Source organism: Triticum dicoccoides, chromosome 5A, assembly GCF_002162155.2.
Source record: "Triticum dicoccoides isolate Atlit2015 ecotype Zavitan chromosome 5A, WEW_v2.0, whole genome shotgun sequence".
NCBI classification, from domain to species: Eukaryota; Viridiplantae; Streptophyta; class Magnoliopsida; order Poales; family Poaceae; genus Triticum; species Triticum dicoccoides.
In genome coordinates, this window is record NC_041388.1 from 31,798,238 (window position 1) to 31,816,076 (window position 17,839).

At 46.3% G+C, this 17,839-nt stretch overlaps 1 protein-coding gene, 1 non-coding gene and 2 pseudogenes across 6 annotated transcripts; 2 read left to right on the forward strand and 2 right to left on the reverse strand.

Annotated features, from left to right (window-relative positions):
• Positions 1 to 2,490: 2,490 nt before the first annotated feature.
• LOC119298916 lies at positions 2,491 to 6,723 on the forward strand (annotated as a pseudogene).
• A 1,069-nt stretch (positions 6,724 to 7,792) lies between these two features.
• LOC119298917 lies at positions 7,793 to 10,970 on the reverse strand (annotated as a pseudogene).
• Positions 10,971 to 13,467: 2,497 nt separating this feature from the next.
• Positions 13,468 to 13,624, reverse strand: LOC119304452. Its single transcript, XR_005148278.1, has one exon. It is a non-coding gene; the product is annotated as a U12 minor spliceosomal RNA (small nuclear RNA).
• A 65-nt stretch (positions 13,625 to 13,689) lies between these two features.
• On the forward strand, positions 13,690 to 16,460 carry LOC119298918. Of its 5 annotated transcripts, none has more exons than XR_005146027.1 (3): positions 13,690 to 13,970; positions 14,275 to 14,356; positions 16,110 to 16,460. XR_005146027.1 is itself a non-coding variant. In XM_037576222.1 (2 exons), the coding sequence occupies exons 1-2, from the start codon at positions 13,749 to 13,751 to the stop codon at positions 14,350 to 14,352; spliced, it is 324 nt and encodes a 107-aa protein (XP_037432119.1). In that variant the 5' UTR covers positions 13,690 to 13,748; the 3' UTR covers positions 14,353 to 14,885. The 5 variants fall into 5 exon arrangements, 1 of the variants encoding a protein (XP_037432119.1); XR_005146026.1 differs by having other exon boundaries at positions 14,268 to 14,356; positions 16,110 to 16,450; XR_005146025.1 differs by lacking the exon at positions 16,110 to 16,460 and adding an exon at positions 14,896 to 16,098 and having other exon boundaries at positions 14,268 to 14,356.
• Positions 16,461 to 17,839: the final 1,379 nt, after the last annotated feature.

Here is a 17,839-nt window from a genome sequence, read left to right on the forward strand (position 1 = left end):
AAATCACATTCCCAAAGATTTTATTCCATTTGGACTTCGTTTGATATTATGTTTATCCGAAACACTGAAAGAGGCAAAAACAGCAATTCTGGGCTGGGCCTCCGGTTAACAGGTTAGTCCCAAAAATAATATAAAAGTGGAAAATAAAGCACAATATAGTCCAAAACAGTAGATAATATAGCATGGAGCAATCAAAAATTATAGATACGTTGGAGACGTATCAATGGCCAGCGTCGGAGTTGCTCCGGTGGCCTCCCGCGGTGGCGAGCTCGCCGGAGACGTTCGGAAAATCGCTACGGGGCACCGTTTCATGCGGTTTTGCTTGCGTTCGAACGAGGGCTCAACGCCGCGTCGCGTGGTGTGGTCGGTTGGGCTCGCGACTGGCCGGAACTACGCCGGCGATGAGTGAAGGCGGCGGTGGGGTTTGGGACCTCATCGGGATCGCGCTACGGGGGTCGACGAGGTGGGCAGGCGGCACGAGCGGCCTCGACGGGCTGCACTGAGCACGTTCCCGTGCTCAGGCGAGCATGGCAACAACGGCGGCCAGCTGCTCGGCGGAGCGGAGCTCGGCCATGGCGGCACGGTGGCTACGGTAGCGCAAGAGGCTAGGGGAGCGAGGGGAGAAGAAGCGGGGCTCACCGGGCGACACACACGATGGCCCTCGGAGGTTTAGGAGCTGCAGTGCAGTGGATCGACGTCGGCGAGCTCCTATGATCCGAAGTGGAAGACGAGGCCGGGGGAGCGTTCGGAGGCGCCCGGCGTCTTGCGGCTCGTCAGGGAGGCGTAGCCGAGGGAGGCGGAGCGGTTGGACAGGTCAGTGAGGCGAACGGGTCTTGGTGGCTGCGAGGACGACGGAGAACGGCGGCGACCGCATCGGTCTCCTCTCCAGAACGAAGGAGATGGAGAGGAGAGAGCTGGATCTGAGGGAGGAGAGATGCAAGTGGGGGTGGGGAGGCGCGCTCGTGGCGGCCTTATCCCCTCTGCGGTGCGCGCTGTAGCGACGGAGCCGGCGAGGTGGTCTGGCGGGGACGGGCGCCCGGCTCGGGTCAGGGGAACAGGGGGAAGAGAAAGTTGACCGGGGGGAGTGGGCCACTAGGCCGGCTCGAGTGGGCCGAGGCCCACTAAGGACAAGGGCTCTGGCCCTTTCCTTTTTTTATTTGCTTTCCCTTTTTCTTTTCTTTTATTTTTTTAGCATTTCTATTTTTGCTATTTTAGGCCACCTACACATTTTGCAAAAATGTTGGTTCACCACCAACATTACCAGAAGAATACTTTCCACATGATGAACATTTTAGTTTTCATGTTTGAGCATTTTGAATTTCACAAAAATTTGAATTTGAATTCAACTGGAATTTGAAAGAGAGAGGAGACAAAGATGATCAAGCACTTGTTTAGCAAAATAATTAACTTAACCCCAGGGGTTACTGTAGCATCATTACACCGGGGTGTTACAAGCATCAACCATCAACTCTGTTGTGTGCTGCAACTTGTGATGCTATTGTAGGCATGTTCAAACTACTAGATGAACTAGGGTTCATCGTGTGCCTAAAAATGCATGAAAACCAATTTTTTTGACTAAAACTAATTCGAGGGATCGAAAGAGCTTACTTCTCTCGTCGTGGAGGCATCTTGATCTGCAAGAATGGTGAAGAAACAGAGGAGATCGAGGGAGGGTGAAGAGGAGGACAGACCATCACTCCTCTGTTCTCTCGGGCGGTAGGAGGAAGAAAGGGGGTTGGCTTGGTAGGGTGGGTCCCACTAGCCCCCCTCCCCTCCCCACGTGCGCGACTTTTACCTATTCGAACCCTACCGTCGGACTTGTTGGCGGTAGGGTATAACAGCTTATCGTCGGTGGCTCGGGCGGTAGGGTTGACATAGAGTTGACGACCCATCGATGGGTGCTGACGTGGATAAGTGCCCTACCGCCGGAGCCCCTAGTGAGAGGTAGTTATACCCTACTGCTAGCGGGTCCGGCGGTAGGAAAATGGTCAGATCTCAAAACAGATTAGGATAAGGGTCAAATCATGCTTAACTTGCTAAAAAGGGTCAAAATAGTGATTTTGGCCTTGCGAGGGAGTGCAAGGCCATCTTCATCATCGTCAACGTCAAGGGCCTAGAGTTGTTGACCATGTGGTTCGGTGAGCGAGTCGAACGTCTATGACCTATTCTACAAGGCGCACCAACCGGTGTTGTGTGTCCCCTTCTTCGACAAGCTCGACTCGATCACCGTCAATCGGCAACGACATGGGGCGGGTAGCACTACTCAAATCGTTCAGAGGGTGATTTAAGTTTTTTTTTAGAAAAGAGGGTGATTTAACTGGTTTTCGAGTTTATACGGGGATTTGATCCATCAGGAGGGAATTTTTTTTTTAGTCCATCACGAGGGATTTTTTTTCTTTTTTGACAAAAATCAGGAGAGATTTGTGGGGTATGCTTTCCTCTTCAAGCAGGGGAGATGGGCTTTGATGAATTAGGCCCAGGGCCCGGACGGCACTACACTGAGCAAGCAAACCACCCTTCCTTCCAAAGAGATTTCCCCAAATCGATCTCCACCTAGGTCGCCGCCGGCGAGGCGATGGCCAGCCTCAACGCCAAGGCCAGCACCGGCCGTCTCCGCGTCTACGGTCCGGCGCTGCATGACTACGGTGCCCCGCTGATGAAGGAGAGAGAGCAAGAAGCGTCACTCCTCCTCCTCAAGATCCGGCACCACTACGAGGAAGCCCTCAGGCGGCTCACCGTCCGGTGGCGCTCCGACGTCTGCTTGGGCGTCTGTGTCGGACTGCTCGACCCGGTCTCCAACATAATCGCCAGCACCCTCCTCGCCGCCGCAGAAGCTCCAGTCGACACGGGAGGCCCGACGGCGGTGGACGGGCCCAAGCTCAGGGACATGGAGCGGCGCTCCCTGGACGGCCTCGTCGCCTTCCTCACCTGCTTCTTCCCTTACCTCGCCGATTGGGAGGCCGTCCGGTACCTTCTCCTCGCCGAAGCCGACCCCATCGTTGCCGCGCGCATCGTCATCGAGTACCGCGGCGTCAGGTGCTTCCGCGAAGGCTCCGCCGCCGCCCGCGGCGCCCTCAAGCTGGCCCTCAACTGCGCCATGGTGGCCGCCAAGCACCCGTATCCCTCGCAGCTCGCCGACGTGTGGCTGTCGCTGAGCTCCTCCCTCCACACTGTTGTCCCCCTGCTCTCGGATGTGCAGCCCGATTTCCCCCGCGACATCCTCCAAAGCTTCCACACATTGGTCAAGGAGACGGCACATTCCCCACATCCTCCTCCTGATGGCAGCCTCGTCAGGCCATGGAAACTCGCATTCGTGGTCACTGACGCGAGTGCTCCTCGATACGATCCATGGATTCTACCTGCAGGCTCTCGCCAGATTGCCGGTTGGTTACCACCGCAGCCTGCTCGATGCCGGACATTGCTACGGCCCGTTTGACCCCGTCTCGAACATCATCGTCAACACCATCTGGTACCAAGCCAACTTCCCACCACTGAGTCAGCAAGACGAGCTCGACATTGTCGGCACATTGTGCCTAATGCGGATTGAAGCACGATCCTTCTACGGACTTGTCTCCTTCCTCTGCACCTGTTACCAAGATCTCAACGCCGATCAGGCCATAAGGTTCCTGCTCGACACGGCACTCAATTTGTCCGCAACAAAGCACTGCAGCAGTGTCAAGGAAGAACAAGAAGCCTACCGGGCTGCTGCCATTGCGGCATGGCACCCCAGACCCGACGCCCAAGCAGGATTCCTCAGTTCATTAAAGGCGATGTTGGTAGCGCCTCGTGTCCTGTCACTGCTACAAGATGGAGGCCAGTATCAGCTCTCCTCTCAATGTGTCCACCAGATACACACGCTATTGTGCTCTGAATACCATTCCATTGTTGGTGTCCCAACCCATCAGCAGAGGCCAGCTCCCATTTCTGAACGGCAGTTCCATTTTACCATGTCTGAGGGACGTAAACAGCGAAGGGCTCATAGAAGGATCTCCGCAAAGGTCAAGGCTGCACTAATGAGATATGAGAAGCAGAATTCAGTGAGTTAGTTTATCCCTCGGATACCTCTATATTTATTTTTAACCAAATTATATCAACCAAAAACCTACACGACCTCCCTTGATTCATTATCAGACTGACTGAAAGCCCTGCAGTTCATCTTGTGAAAGTTCATATATCTTTTTCGTTTATAATCCTACTGAATCGTTGCCACATGTAAACAAATTTTGGACAAGCCCAAGAAGTTTGCTTCACTGCATAATTGACGGGCCCCTGTCTGGCAGGTCCCCAAAATTTTGGGGCCCCAGTTTTTTCCTGAAGTACCATATACTACTATTAGTTTTACTTTCATTTTTTAGAGGCTGTTAGTCTTATACTCTACTTCATAGTGTTAATCATTACATTAGCTGGGAATTGTCAAGGCAATAAAGAATATATCATTTACTTCTTCCTGGGAATCTGCACTGCTGCATACGCATCCCTCTCAGTCGTGCACCACACTACTAGTCATGCACAGCAATCTTTTGGTTTTTCATTTACTAGTTACTACTCATGCACCACACTGCCCCATTGCTCATCGGCTGATAGTAAGAGCTTGTGTTCTTCTTCTACTGTGACTGCACTCATTATGGGTAAAAAGAATTCTGATAAAGAGCTTCCATTCTTCTTCTACTGTGACTGCACTCATTATGGGTAAAAATAATTCTGATAAAGAGCTTCCTTTCTTCTTCTACTGTGACCGCTCTCATTATGGGTAAAAATAATTCTGATGAAGAGCTTCCATTCTTCTTCTACTGTGACCGCTCTCATTATGGGTAAAAATAATTCTGATAAAGAGTTGTACGTATAGTAAAAGATACTCGGAGATTTTTATTCCAAATGAAACTGCGTATGACCCATTGATATTTCAAATATTTTGGAACAACTGGGCTCTTTTGCAATACAATTTGGTAAGTTTTTCAGTTACTGTTGCATCGACAAAGATAAGTATTTCGAAATAAAAATTGTTGGTGCCCTACTTCTGATTGAACAATAAAGACAGCTAGGGATAAAAACAGGTCTTCCCCGTAATTGCCTTTTAATAGCTATAAAGACCCACTTTTTAGTTTCGCACCGATCCTCCACTTTATTGGGTAAGATCCTGATGATTGAGTTAATTCCTACCCGAAGGACAAGCATTATCATCTGGAGCTCTAGAATAATGTTCAAACAAGTAGTGCTATGAGATCAAGTTTGATTAGGATGTGCCATGAGACCGTAGTGGTCTGAAAAGAGGGGATATTGATCTTCCCTTAGTTCTACTTTACACTCACTTGCTGATTCACTTGCCTCTTGCAATCTTACAGGGACACTCTTATCGGCTTCATGTGGTGTGTGGTGTGAATGAATGTGTGTCAGGTCCTGACAACTGCGAAGGCTCGGGCTTGAAGCCAGGACTTGATCCTAATGATGACTACTCCCATCACACCCATGCCAACTTTCTGGCGACTCGAAATGTGGCCGGCATAGTTTCAGCTCCTGTACTCTTCTTTGCCGAGCTTAGCAACCACGACGACGACCAGGATAGCCAGCTTCTGTGTTGCCCCGTGGATTTGCCACCACCAGGCGCTGGTATATACACACGTTCCTTCTCCTCTGTTTAAGGTTCCTTTTTTTCATCATATGGATATGGTTCTTCATAAATAGTTCTTGCTCATGTCATGCGCTGCCATCCATGTCTATTGTAGATGATATGTAGATGGTTACATTCACTAGGAAGTTGATAGTTTACATACCACAATCGAATCTGGCTGTAATCGTTGAATTAGTTAAGTAGATTTCCTAATTTGTATGATCATATTGTTACAAACATTCTAAAGGACCACAAGTATACTGCCTGTTTAGCCTGAGCAACTGAAAAGTAGGCTTTTGCACACGTATAAGCAGAGTCAATTCATCAGCATAACTTTCCAAGCTAGAGCAAAATTCCTGCTAAAAATTCTTGGAAAAATTAAGTGTATGCAGATTCATCATAATTTAATCTCATTACTGTGTGCTTCATCTTGTGCATCTTTTTACAGCAGGACTAGTCCGCTGCCTTTTCTGCGAGCATCAAGGAATCAGGATTGTGCACCCGGCCCTGGAGAGATTCCATGGGCACAAGGCGGAGTTCGAGAAGATGGTCCGCGGAGAAAACCTGTACAATAATGACTACTATCCCGAGGGCGACATCGAGCCCTACACTAACCATCAAATCTTAAAGCACAGTGAATATGTTGCCAGGTGGGTGCACGACGGACTCGACGAGGATTGCATGTACCTCGGTAGCAATGACTTCAACATCGAGGAAGATGAAAGCGAGGAGGAGGTTGACGACCTGGAGTAATATGTGACGAAGAATCAAGTGATGGTGAATAGAGTAATTCATTTTGCTGTGTTGGGTGTAGTATTCGCTTGCCTGCACTGATGATCCTCGGTTAAGTAGCAGCAGCTATAGTTCATTTATTCGTTTATAATTTATATAGGATTAGCAAGTCTGTCCGACCTAACAAGTAGTTTTTGGAACCAAAAACTGCCTTTCTATTTACAGTGCATATCAAAAAAAAGTAACATTGTTGTGTGTGCTACTGTAGGTATTAGTGCAGGATAGAATGTGCATGATTTGCATCTATCATGTCTGGAACGTCTTGTCTGGACATCTAGGGCTCCTTTGGTTTAAAGGAATTCTATAGAATTTTTGGAAGATTGAAATCCTTAGAAATTTTTCTTACGTTGGTGCTTTGATTCATAGCATTGGATTTTATAGGAATTTTTCCTATGAAATCTTTTGTACTACATTTCATAGAAAATCTAACATCTACTTCAGCCTCTTTTTACAATTTCTTTATTTTTCCTCTTGCCTCAAACACTCCTTGCTAATCTTAGACGGAGGGAGTAGCTGGCAAAATTCAAAGAAGATTGATTTTTTTTGGCGTGAAACATTGACAAAATATTTGTTAGCTTGCAAAATTTCATCACCATATGTCATCCGTGGAAATCGTGAAAAAAAAAATCAATGCTCCAAAATGTTATTTTCAAACGCATTTTGGAGCATCAATTTTTTCCCCACATTTCCCACGAATGTCATTTCATGATCAAATTTTGCAAGCTACAAAAACATTTGTCAATGTTTCACACAAAAAAATCCAGAATACTGTCCAGGAAATCATGAGAACCCTCAAAAATTCTTGAAAGAAGCAGCAAGAGCCAATCCGGTCCAGAATACTAGAAAGCAGCCCTGCGGAAACAAGCTCTGGGATTTTCTCATTTCGTTTCTTAAAGCTTTGGCTTTAGTACAGTCTACTGTAGCACGAAATCTAGTTTCAGTCTTGTAGCCACAACAATCAGGACAAGCGCTGTCCCAGGCTACTCTTCAAGCAAAAATTCTCACCTTATTCGGCAAAGGGGTGCTCCAATTAGTTTCCACATTTCTCGCGAGCAATCTCCCGCCTCGCATGGGGGGTTTAGCTGTGTTATTATTACCTTATTTCGGTCAAGCATCCCATGTCTTTCTGTGCCGGGCACCATGTTCACGCCCTTCCGCGTTCGTGTCATGTGTTGTATCCTCACTTGTACTAATTCTCTTTCCTGTATTAAACATAGCAGAGATTTACACACACACACACACACCTTTTTTTAACAAAACAAACAACATCAGTATTTAACCTACATAATCCCTCTGTAACTTAATACTCCCTCTGATTCTAAATACAAGTCTTTCTAGAGATTTTAATATGGACTACGTACGGATGCCAACAGATTCCAAAGAAACAAACAGTTTTCCTCTTTTCCAACTGGGCTAACCCCTTTCCATTAATCGCTCAACCGAGATATTTAGTTCTTACAAGATCAGCAAACTGGGAATGGAAAAGAGAGGCAGAGAGCCGAGGGGAACCCGCTGTGAGTGATCGCCATCAAACTATCAAAGCACTCGCTACGTGAAAACCTGGTATCACCTGCAACCACAACAGTAGAGTTCAATGCACTAGAGAGAACTAGAGACAAAAGGACCACAACGTTTAAAGGAGCAGAAAAACTACGGCCACAGGCATCAGCAATACACAAGACTCCTTGATCACCAGCACCACTACTCGTCTCCATAATCATCCGACTCATGACCGTCGTCTTCCTTGATGGTGAAGTCATTGCTACCTAGGTACATGTAGTCCTCCTCGAGTCCATCGTGGATCCAGTTCGTAATATAATCGCTATTACTTAGAATGCGGTCGTTGTTGTACACCTCCCGGTAGTAGCCGTTGTCATATAGATCTTCTCCGCGGACCATCTTCCCAAACTCCACCTCGTGCCCATGGAATCCCTCCCCACTAGCCGGGTGCACAATCCTGATCCCTTCTAGCTCGCAGAAAAGGCAGCGCACTGGCTCTGACACACGTATGCAGACCACAATTAGTAATCGTAGCAGAGATTTACACGCACTTAATTTTTTTTTAACAAAACAGACAACATCAGTATTTAATCTACACAATATATAAACATATACTCCCTCTCTAACTTAATATAAGATGTTTTTAAAAAACGTCTTACATTAAGTTACATAGGGAATACTTCCTATCTTGACTTCAGAAGTAAGATTCTGGTGAGTTGATTGTGTGTGTGATATGAGCATCAGAACAGTTAATGAAGATCCATATCTATCTATCTGATGATAAAGAAAATCTTATCTTAAACATAAGAGCGGGAGCATACCAGCACCTGGTGTTGGAAAATCCACGGGGCAACATAAAAGCTGGCTATCCTTGTCGCCATCATCGTCATTGCTAAGTTCAGCAAAGAAGAGTACTGGAACTGAACCTACAGAGCCAACATCCCGCATCACCAGAAAGTTGGCATGTATGTGATGGTAGTAGTCATCATCAAAACGAGTTTTTCGCTTCCAGTCACGGCCAGATACGGATATGTTCACACCGCAGATGACATGAAGCTGATAACAGGCGTGCCCCTGCAAGACGGCAGAAAACGAGAAAATCAGCAGGTGTGGCATTCGAATATAATTAAGGGGAACTTCCAAATCATGCACTGAAATAAATAAATAAACTTCTTGGCCTTAGCCAAACTCTGTTTACACGGTGCCGTGTGTGGCCACAGTTCAGCGGGATAATCAAAAGGAATACATAAATGAACATTTCGAGCTTATCACAAGAAGCAGCACATTCAGTCAAGCTAATAAGCGTCCATGGAGGTTGGTAGCAGCAAGTTCCAACACATGTTTTGATCAAGTAGGCCTTTAAACTGATGGAATTGCTATTAAAAGATGTAGAGGTTTCTGTGGGCTGTAGGACAAATTAACTAATCAAAGGAGGTCCATCAGCTGTTTTGGTCGAGTGGCTTTTTCTTGATGTAATTTTGGACACAAACAAACAAATATATATAGAGGTATCTTCTGAGGGATAAACTAACTCACCGAATTCTGCATCTCATATCTGCTTAGTGCAGCCTTGACCTTTCTGGAGATTCTTTTATGATCCCTTCGCTGTTTGCGTCCCTCTGACATGCTGAGATTGAACGCCCGTTCGTAAACGGCAACTGGCTGCTTCTGCTGGGCTGACATGCCAGTGGAATTGAAAGCAGATGACAAGAGCATGGCAAGCTGCTGGACACACTGAGAGGAGAGCTGTTGTTGGCCCCCATTATCTGTCAGCAGCGACAGGACTTGAGGCTTCCAGCATGAACAGAGGAATCCTGCTTGGGCATCGGGTCTGGGGTGCCATGCCGCAATTGCAGCAGCCCTGAAGGCTTCTTGTTCTTCCTGAACACCGCTGCACAGCTTTGTCGCGGCCAAGTTGAGATCCGTGTCGAGCAGGAACCTTATGGCCTGATCGGCATTGAGATCTATGTCATGGGTGCAGAGGAAAGAGACAAGTCCATACAAGGATCGTGCTTCAATCCGCATCAGGTTCAAGGTGCCGAGGATGTCGAGCTCGTCCAGTTGACTCAGTGGTGGGAATGTGACTTCGTACCAGATGGTGTTGACGATGATGTTGGTGACAGGATCGAAAGGGCCGTAGCAATGGCCAGCCTTGAGCATGCTCCGGTGGTAACGAGACCGCAGCTCGCCGCCCGGCATCCTGGCGAGCGCCTGCAGGTAGAAACCATGGATCGTATATAGGAGCACTCGCCTTAGTGACCAGGAATACTGGTGGGTCACCTTGGCGGCGTGCTCACCGCCGAGAGCAAGGAGACGGCCTTCTCGAGGGTGTCGAGGGAGGAGCACAAGGACAGCCAAACGCCTGCGAGCTCGGAGGGACACGGATGCTTGGCGGCCACCATTGCGCACTTGAGAGCGAGCCTGAGGGCGCCGTTGGTGGCCGCGGAGCCTGGGCGGAAGCACTTGGTGCGGCGGTCCTCGACGACGATGCGCGCGGCGACGAGGGGGTCGGCTTCGGCGAGGAGAAGGTACCTGACGGCCTCCCAGTCGGTGAGGTAAGGGAAGAAGCAGGTGAGGAAGGCGACGAGGCCATCGAGGGAGCGCCGCTCCATGTCCATGAGCTTGGGCCCGTCGACGCCGACGGGATCTGCGGCGGCGGCAAGCAGGGCGCTGACGACTATGTTGGAGACCGGATCGAGCAGGCCGACGCAGGTCGCCGCCTCGAGGAAGCGTAGCAGATCGGGGTGTGAGGCGAGCAGCTTGACGGCTTCGTCGCGGTGGTGCCCGATCTTGAGGAGGAGGAGTGATGTGTCCTGCTCCCTCTCCTCCATGGACAGGGCGCCTTCGTGAAACAACGCCGGGCCGTAGACGCGGAGATGGCCGGCGCTGGCCTTGGCACAGAGGCTGGCCATCGCCTCGCCGGAAACCTAGGTTGAGATGGATCGATCGATTTGGGTGGGGGAGCGGTTTGTTTTTCTTCTTTATTTTGATAGAGGAAATCCTTTTAGAAGAGAGGCCGGGAGGGGGGCGGGGGGCGGCCGGTGCTGGCATTCGCCTCACCGGAGAGCTCGCCGGAGACCCAGCGATGGAGGTTTGGGGGATTTGGGACGGAATTCTATGCGGGATGGAAACCTACCTGTTCCTTCTTTGGGCCGGCCCACTAGCTCACTTTATTTTTTGACAAGTCTAGCGAGCGGCCGGCCTAAAATGAAATTCTTTTTGTCCCTTAATCTATAAAGGGTAATAATTTATCCTTGTAATTGATATTAAAAAATTATAATTCATAAGTACCATGTAAACAGAAAGTGTTACAAAAGCATCCGTATTAATAGGTGTGAGCACATTTAATTCAAGTTTTGAAATTGAGGGTGCTTGCAAACTAAGATAAAAAACAGATAAGTGGGCGCCAATTAGAGGTAGGAATGTAAATATCATTTTCCTTTATACTCCCTCTGTCCCATAATCTAAGATGTTTTTTGACACTAGACTAGTGCCAAAAAAACGCATTACATTATGGAACGGAGGGAGTATGAGATAAAGAGTTCACCATTGATTGATTTATTTTTATATTAACCACCCAATCTTTTAAAACTTTGACACGAGTTACATCATCAATCACTAGTGGGATAATCTCACGGGTTGGTTCATCAAGCCACTCCGAAGCATATGAGCAACAACATTACATTATCTAAAACAATGCCGGAAAAAAGCTACACAAACTAAATTATAGCAGTCGTCAAAGATGGCTGCAGGAATGCCCGCTGATCTTCCACCTTCTTGCATGATGCTCATGAAATCTGAGTTGTTTGAATTGGTTGCAATACAATCCTGTTTCAGCCGATGGACTGTGCCAACTGTAGACCGAGTTTCAGAGTTGTACCTTCCGCAGATAAGACGTCCATGCGGAGATCAATCTTTCAATTTCAGGCTGCAATGAAAATCCCATCGGCGTAACGAATTACAGCAGCGGAAGCGCCCGCAAGAAGGTCTACATCAAAAGCAGCATTGACATTCAACTTCACCTGACCTCTTGGTGGTTTGATCCAACCACCATTTCTTTTCTTCACCGTGGGTGTCTGCTGCTGCAGTTTTATTTGCAGTAAGAGCATGAACAGACATAGTGATACGGCTGGTAATGTGCAATCAATGGTTAAGTTCTTTTTTACAATAAAGTTCTTTTATATAGACAATGAGATATACATTTTTTAATGGAATGATTCCAACAATTTAATTTTTGGTGACATGCGTTAATATTTTGGTAGTAAAATCTTTGGTCAAAATACAAAGGGAATCAATAAACCAGTTAGTAAATTTTTGGTCAAGATACAGAGGAACCCAATGAACAGTAGAGGTAAATACAACGGGAGTTATAAAATTTGCACGCGACGGTCAGTTTGGTATATAAACTTGCAAAATACGTGTTTCTGATCATCAAACCTGCACGTGCGTGCAAATACGGTCACATCCTACGGTATCCGGCCAAATGTGGCGGGAAGTGACTGGCTGCTAGCGGTTGGTTGCTGAGAGCACATTGGATTTTCTTGCAGAAAAGACCCTTGCATTTTTTTATTTGCATAGAAGCCCCCAGATAAAAAATGTTAATAAGGGGCTGCTGCGCACTGTATTTTTTTTCACAAACACCTTGCATTTTATTTATTTATTGTGTAACAAGCCGCTCAAATAAAATGAAAAATGGATGATGGCAAAGTTAAAACCCACGACCTGCTTTAAGGTGCAGTGTAATGATAGCCACCAGATCAAATAAGGCGAAAAGTTTAACGAAGAAACATACGGCACGGTTCGACCTCATGGTCGCTGCCCCGTGCGTGTGGTTTAACCACCAGATCAAATAAGGTGAAAAGTTTAATGAACAGATGTTGATATTAAATAACAAACAACATTTTATCTGGTCAACTCTTCATGTCTACCCAAAACAATATGCATGGATTTATTTTAAAAGGTTTTTCTTAGAGATAGTTAGACTTCCCTTAAGATGTAGCTTAACATGTAATATTACATGATTGACATTTTTCAAAACACATGATTAATATATTTGTATACATCAGAAACATTTTTAGCATGATTAATATTCTTTGGAAACAATATTACATGTTTAGCATTTTTTTTCAAATACACGTCTAACATTTTACAAATACATAGTTAACATTTTTTTAAATGTAAGTTTCGATGTCCATTAATTTAATACACACTATCCGTTGTAGGTATACATCTAAAAACAATTTTATACCAGTTTGACATTTTACATATCTGACTAATAGTTTTCCAAATACAAGTTTTTAAGACTTTATTCAAATACATATTAAATATGTTTGGATGTTAGAAAACATTTTCAAAACTATATGACATTTTACTACATTGTATAAACATTTTTAAATATGTTATGAAACATTTTATAAATGCAACGTATGTTTTTTTTCATTACATAAGTATATTTTTACAACCTTTCAACATTTTTAAAAAGTTTACGTGATGGCGGCTGCTACAAATCGTCCGGAGAAATAATAATAATAATAATAAAGACGTTTAGATTTATATGATTTGGTGGGTGGGGAGGCCCGCACAGGCAAGTCCTGCAAAGTAAGCAGTGTCCGTGCCGGCGCCAGCCTCTTCCCCCTGCAAAAATTGCCGTGCGGGTTTTGAACCCGCACCGCGAGCGGCTCTCACCGCACCGCTTTGTTTTCCTTACTCATTAGTTTAAGGCAACCTTCACCGCTAGCCCCTCCCCCCCTATTTGTACGCCCCGCGCCTTCGCCCGCCCGCTCCGCTCCGCGAGGTGGGACTAATCCATCACCCCCTTCCTTCTTCTTTCGTACTGTACTAGGCCGCCATGGATTTCCTTCCTGGGCTCCCACGGCCCACCTCAAAAATCCCCTCTCAGTCAACTCCGCCGCCGTTTTCCCTCAAAAAAAAAAAGTCAACTCCGCCGCCACCTCCTCCCTGCTTCGTCGGCTGCAGCGTCGCCCTCCTCCTCCGCCTGGCCCGGACGACAGCCGCCGGCCCGAGGGTTGCGCACTTCTTCGGCACACACACCGCCGACGGCTTCGCCAAGGTACGTTCATGTGCGCCGCCGCAGCCGAGATTACATGGAACGTCGGCCCGACGCACACCCTGCTCCACCAACCTCACCGCATCTGGCCTCTGCCGACCCCTCCATCCCTCCTGATTTGCAATTCAGGCATAGAGGGAGATCAACAAGCTTCCAATATAGTGAATCGAAGCACCTCAGACTGGCAGCACTATGTCTTGTTGAAACATTCATGCGATTTTCTGTGATTTAACCATGCTTTCTTACACAATTTGAGATTTAATGTTGAAGCTGGTACTCACAGGGTCATATTTACACCAGTATGCAGATGTGGCTTGATCATGTGGAAGCATGTGACCAGGAAGGATTGCATCTGAATAAATTCACACGACAGCAACTGTATTAATCAGGTTAGTGTACTGTTAGTGTCATGTTTGTCCATTCTTCATTGTGTGATGTGAACCTCAATTGATATCTGTATTATACTCAACTGAACAGTCAGGTGTTAAGCTCTGAAACTTGTTCAAACTTTGAGAGGGGTGTTTATTTTTACCTAATCAGCAATTGTAACGGTAGCCTGATAGGTCACTTGCTGAAACTCTATAGTATGTCACTGTTAAAGGTCACAAACAGACAGAACCTTCCACTACTAACCTACTAGGTCATGAGCTGCTTAAGTTAATAGGACACACAATGACTGAACCTTCATAGTAGCTAGTCCCCAATCAATATCACATTAACTGGATTCAGACTCATGGGACTGTGTCTTGTTTGTTATTAACTGGATTCTTGATAGTTTTATCATTTCATTTGACTCACCCGATTTTAAGGTCTCAAAGTATAATAGCTGCACCGTTTCTTCTGTTTCGTCTAAACCAGATCCTACTTTGCTTCATTTAGTCCTCAGTGTAGGTTTAACTCATCTAAGGCTTCCTTCTGTAATTAACAGCTGTTTGTGCTTGTGGAGCTGGTGTCCCCAATTTTGGAAAGTATGTACTTATTATTTCCATTCATAAACTTGCAATCCTAAATTTCCAGGTGGGACCATTATAATAGAAATATTGTTGTTTCCTTGATAATCCATGTTTGTTGTTGTTCTATAGCCAATGAATGATAAGATCAAGCAAGCTATGGTTGGATCACTATCTGGAATTGTTTTCTCGACACGACTGAATTTGTTTATTTTATTTTCCAAGTGTTCATTATTATCGCACTAAATACCAGGAAAACACACACCAAATAACCCATGTTAACTTGATTGCTTTTTCAGCTGTACTATGCTCGTGAATGACTACACAGTTGAGTTATATCTGATTGCCTTTTATGTTTGTCACTATGTTATTTGCGCCTATTCAACACTGGATGTGGTATAAAATACAAATAGGCACATATCCATGGATGAACTGCTGGAAACTTAGAACCTTATTTTCCTTTTCTTTGTATAGTAATTTTGTAATAGCAGAAGTCTTGCTTGCTCGTTCAGAAGAGTAAAACACCAATTTGTCAAAATATATTCCACCTTAACCTGTCGAAGGCATACCATCCTGTCGCAATAATGTTTCAGCTTTTAATACGTCCAAGGCACTGTCTAGACTATGAACACTTTCCTTTCCGGGACTGCTTAGAATAAGGAAAATGTTTGTACGCGGGACTGCGGGACGTTGATCGTAGGAAATCGTATGGCAGGAGCACTTGCTGGCCCCACCTTATCTCTTTGTTGTCCCCTCCCTTAGAGAAAGTCTTAACCAAGCATTGCTTAAAAAGAGAAATAACTGCAACCATTGATAGAAAAGCTTCGATCGTAATTGAGAAAAGCTCCAACCATTAATAGAGAAAACTACAACCAGACACTGTGCAATCAGAAAAGTTGCAACCGTGATAGAGAATGTTTCAATCATATGTGTGGAAAGTTTCAACCGGCGAGGGGAAAAGCTACGACTGGCAACGAGGCAAAACTTTTTGCTGCAACCGTATCGTTGTTTTGCTACTACCGGTGACTTTTCTCGCCTAATCCATGGGAGCAGAGCTGTGCCCCGCGATGACGGCGACATTTTTTGTTTTGCTGCAACTGTCGATGTTTTTTGCTACTATAGACGATGTATTTTGCTACATCCATTCAATGTTGTTTTTTACTTGTGGTTGTCGACCGCGCAATTTGTGCAGCGAGCGTTGACGACGGGCCGCGGCGGCAGCGGCGCTACATCCATGGAGCATCAATGACAGGACTCCAAATTCATGGGTTCGAGCTGTCGATATCAAAAACCGCAGAGTGCAAAGTGTGGTCAATTCTGGTCCTCTACCCAAAGGATTGCCATGTGTGGACGCAACCTATTGCACTTGCAGCATAACCAAGTGTACCAGTTAACAGTCCAGCTGGTAATTACTGAATGTACCAGCTAGCAGTCCATCACATATGCCTTCTTCTCAGATGTTTAAATTGCTTTGAGTAGGTACTGACTAGAATATTACAGTCTTTAATCAACCAACAACAAATAAGCAATTTGATTCCTCTGAAACTCCCATGATCACATATCATCCAAGGAAAACCATATTTGGCCAAATATCAACAAATAACACACAACAAGTAAGACATTCAAGCCACATCCTGAGACTAAAAGCAGAATAGCTCTACAGCATATGGCATAAATACTTAACGGGGACTCCTCATTGTCACCATGGTCTTGCGTCTCAAAGAAGGGAAGCGGAGTAATGTTCTCTTGAAGAAAATAAGGAGTAAGCATAAAGTCTTCCGCCGCTTCACTTTGTGTATTTCCGATGAGCATACCATCAATGTCGAAAAGTTTGAGGTCCACATCATCAGGAAACTGGATCAGTAGCTCACGCTCATTCACCACAGCCACCTTAAATAATCTACGCATCGAACGGAGTGGCCACCTCGGCACCGCTATCATCAAGTTGATCAGGTACTTAGGCTGATCACAATGGGGAGGAACTTAGGAGTAACATCACACTCCAATACAACTTTGCTTATGTGTCACATATTTAATGAAGAGAGAGGTGCTTGTGGTATACTAGCTAAGTTACCGGAACATCACACACTCCAAGAAACAATGAGTCTATAGCCTAATAAATACATTGTTGCATGACACTATATAGATGTTCCTACCCATTGTGGAGGTAGTAACATAGTCTAGGGAAGTGTGTAAGTTACTAGACTATGTTCTTGCCCATTGTGACCAGCCTTAGAGTCCCAGATCTCTGCCTCATATCCTTGCATCACCTAGATGTTTATGACGAGGCCCTCTGCATTGCTGCACATGGCGAGCAAGCCCTCCATCTCCAGCAGGCACGCCATAGGAGTATGACTCTCTAGGGCAGGGCCGCGCATCCGTCGAAACGTTTCTGTTGCTGTGCAGAACACCACTATGCCGCTGTCGTACTAGTGAAGGTTTTCGCGGTGGAGAACGGGCGCAAGGGAGATGGCCAGCAGGTCCTTCGGAAACGCTTCCCGGAATGAAAACGAGAACACTAACGGGTACCCGATGCGCCTTGGGGGCTCATCAGATCCCAAGGCGAGGATGCAGTAAACATCTAAATGGTTCCAGTATAGTACCCGGTACTCTCCGCTAGCTGGTGCCGGTAGAAGCCGGCGATTCTGATTTCAGTAGAATAGTGTGCCAGCTGTTGTGTCTGAGTGGGTGGCAGGGTTGTAGACACAGAAGGATCCTTGGTGGGCTGTGCTGGAGACGATGAGGAGTCCGTCAGCTGCGCAGTGAAGCACGACCAGGCGCTCAGCTTCCTCAGGCGGGAGGACATCCACGAGCTTCCGGTTGGCGATATCGATACCCGCATTGGGGCAGACGACATGCGGCGGAGGTGAGAGGCCGAGTCACAGTCGCCGGTCCAGAAGTAGATGATCGGGAGCTTGGGCT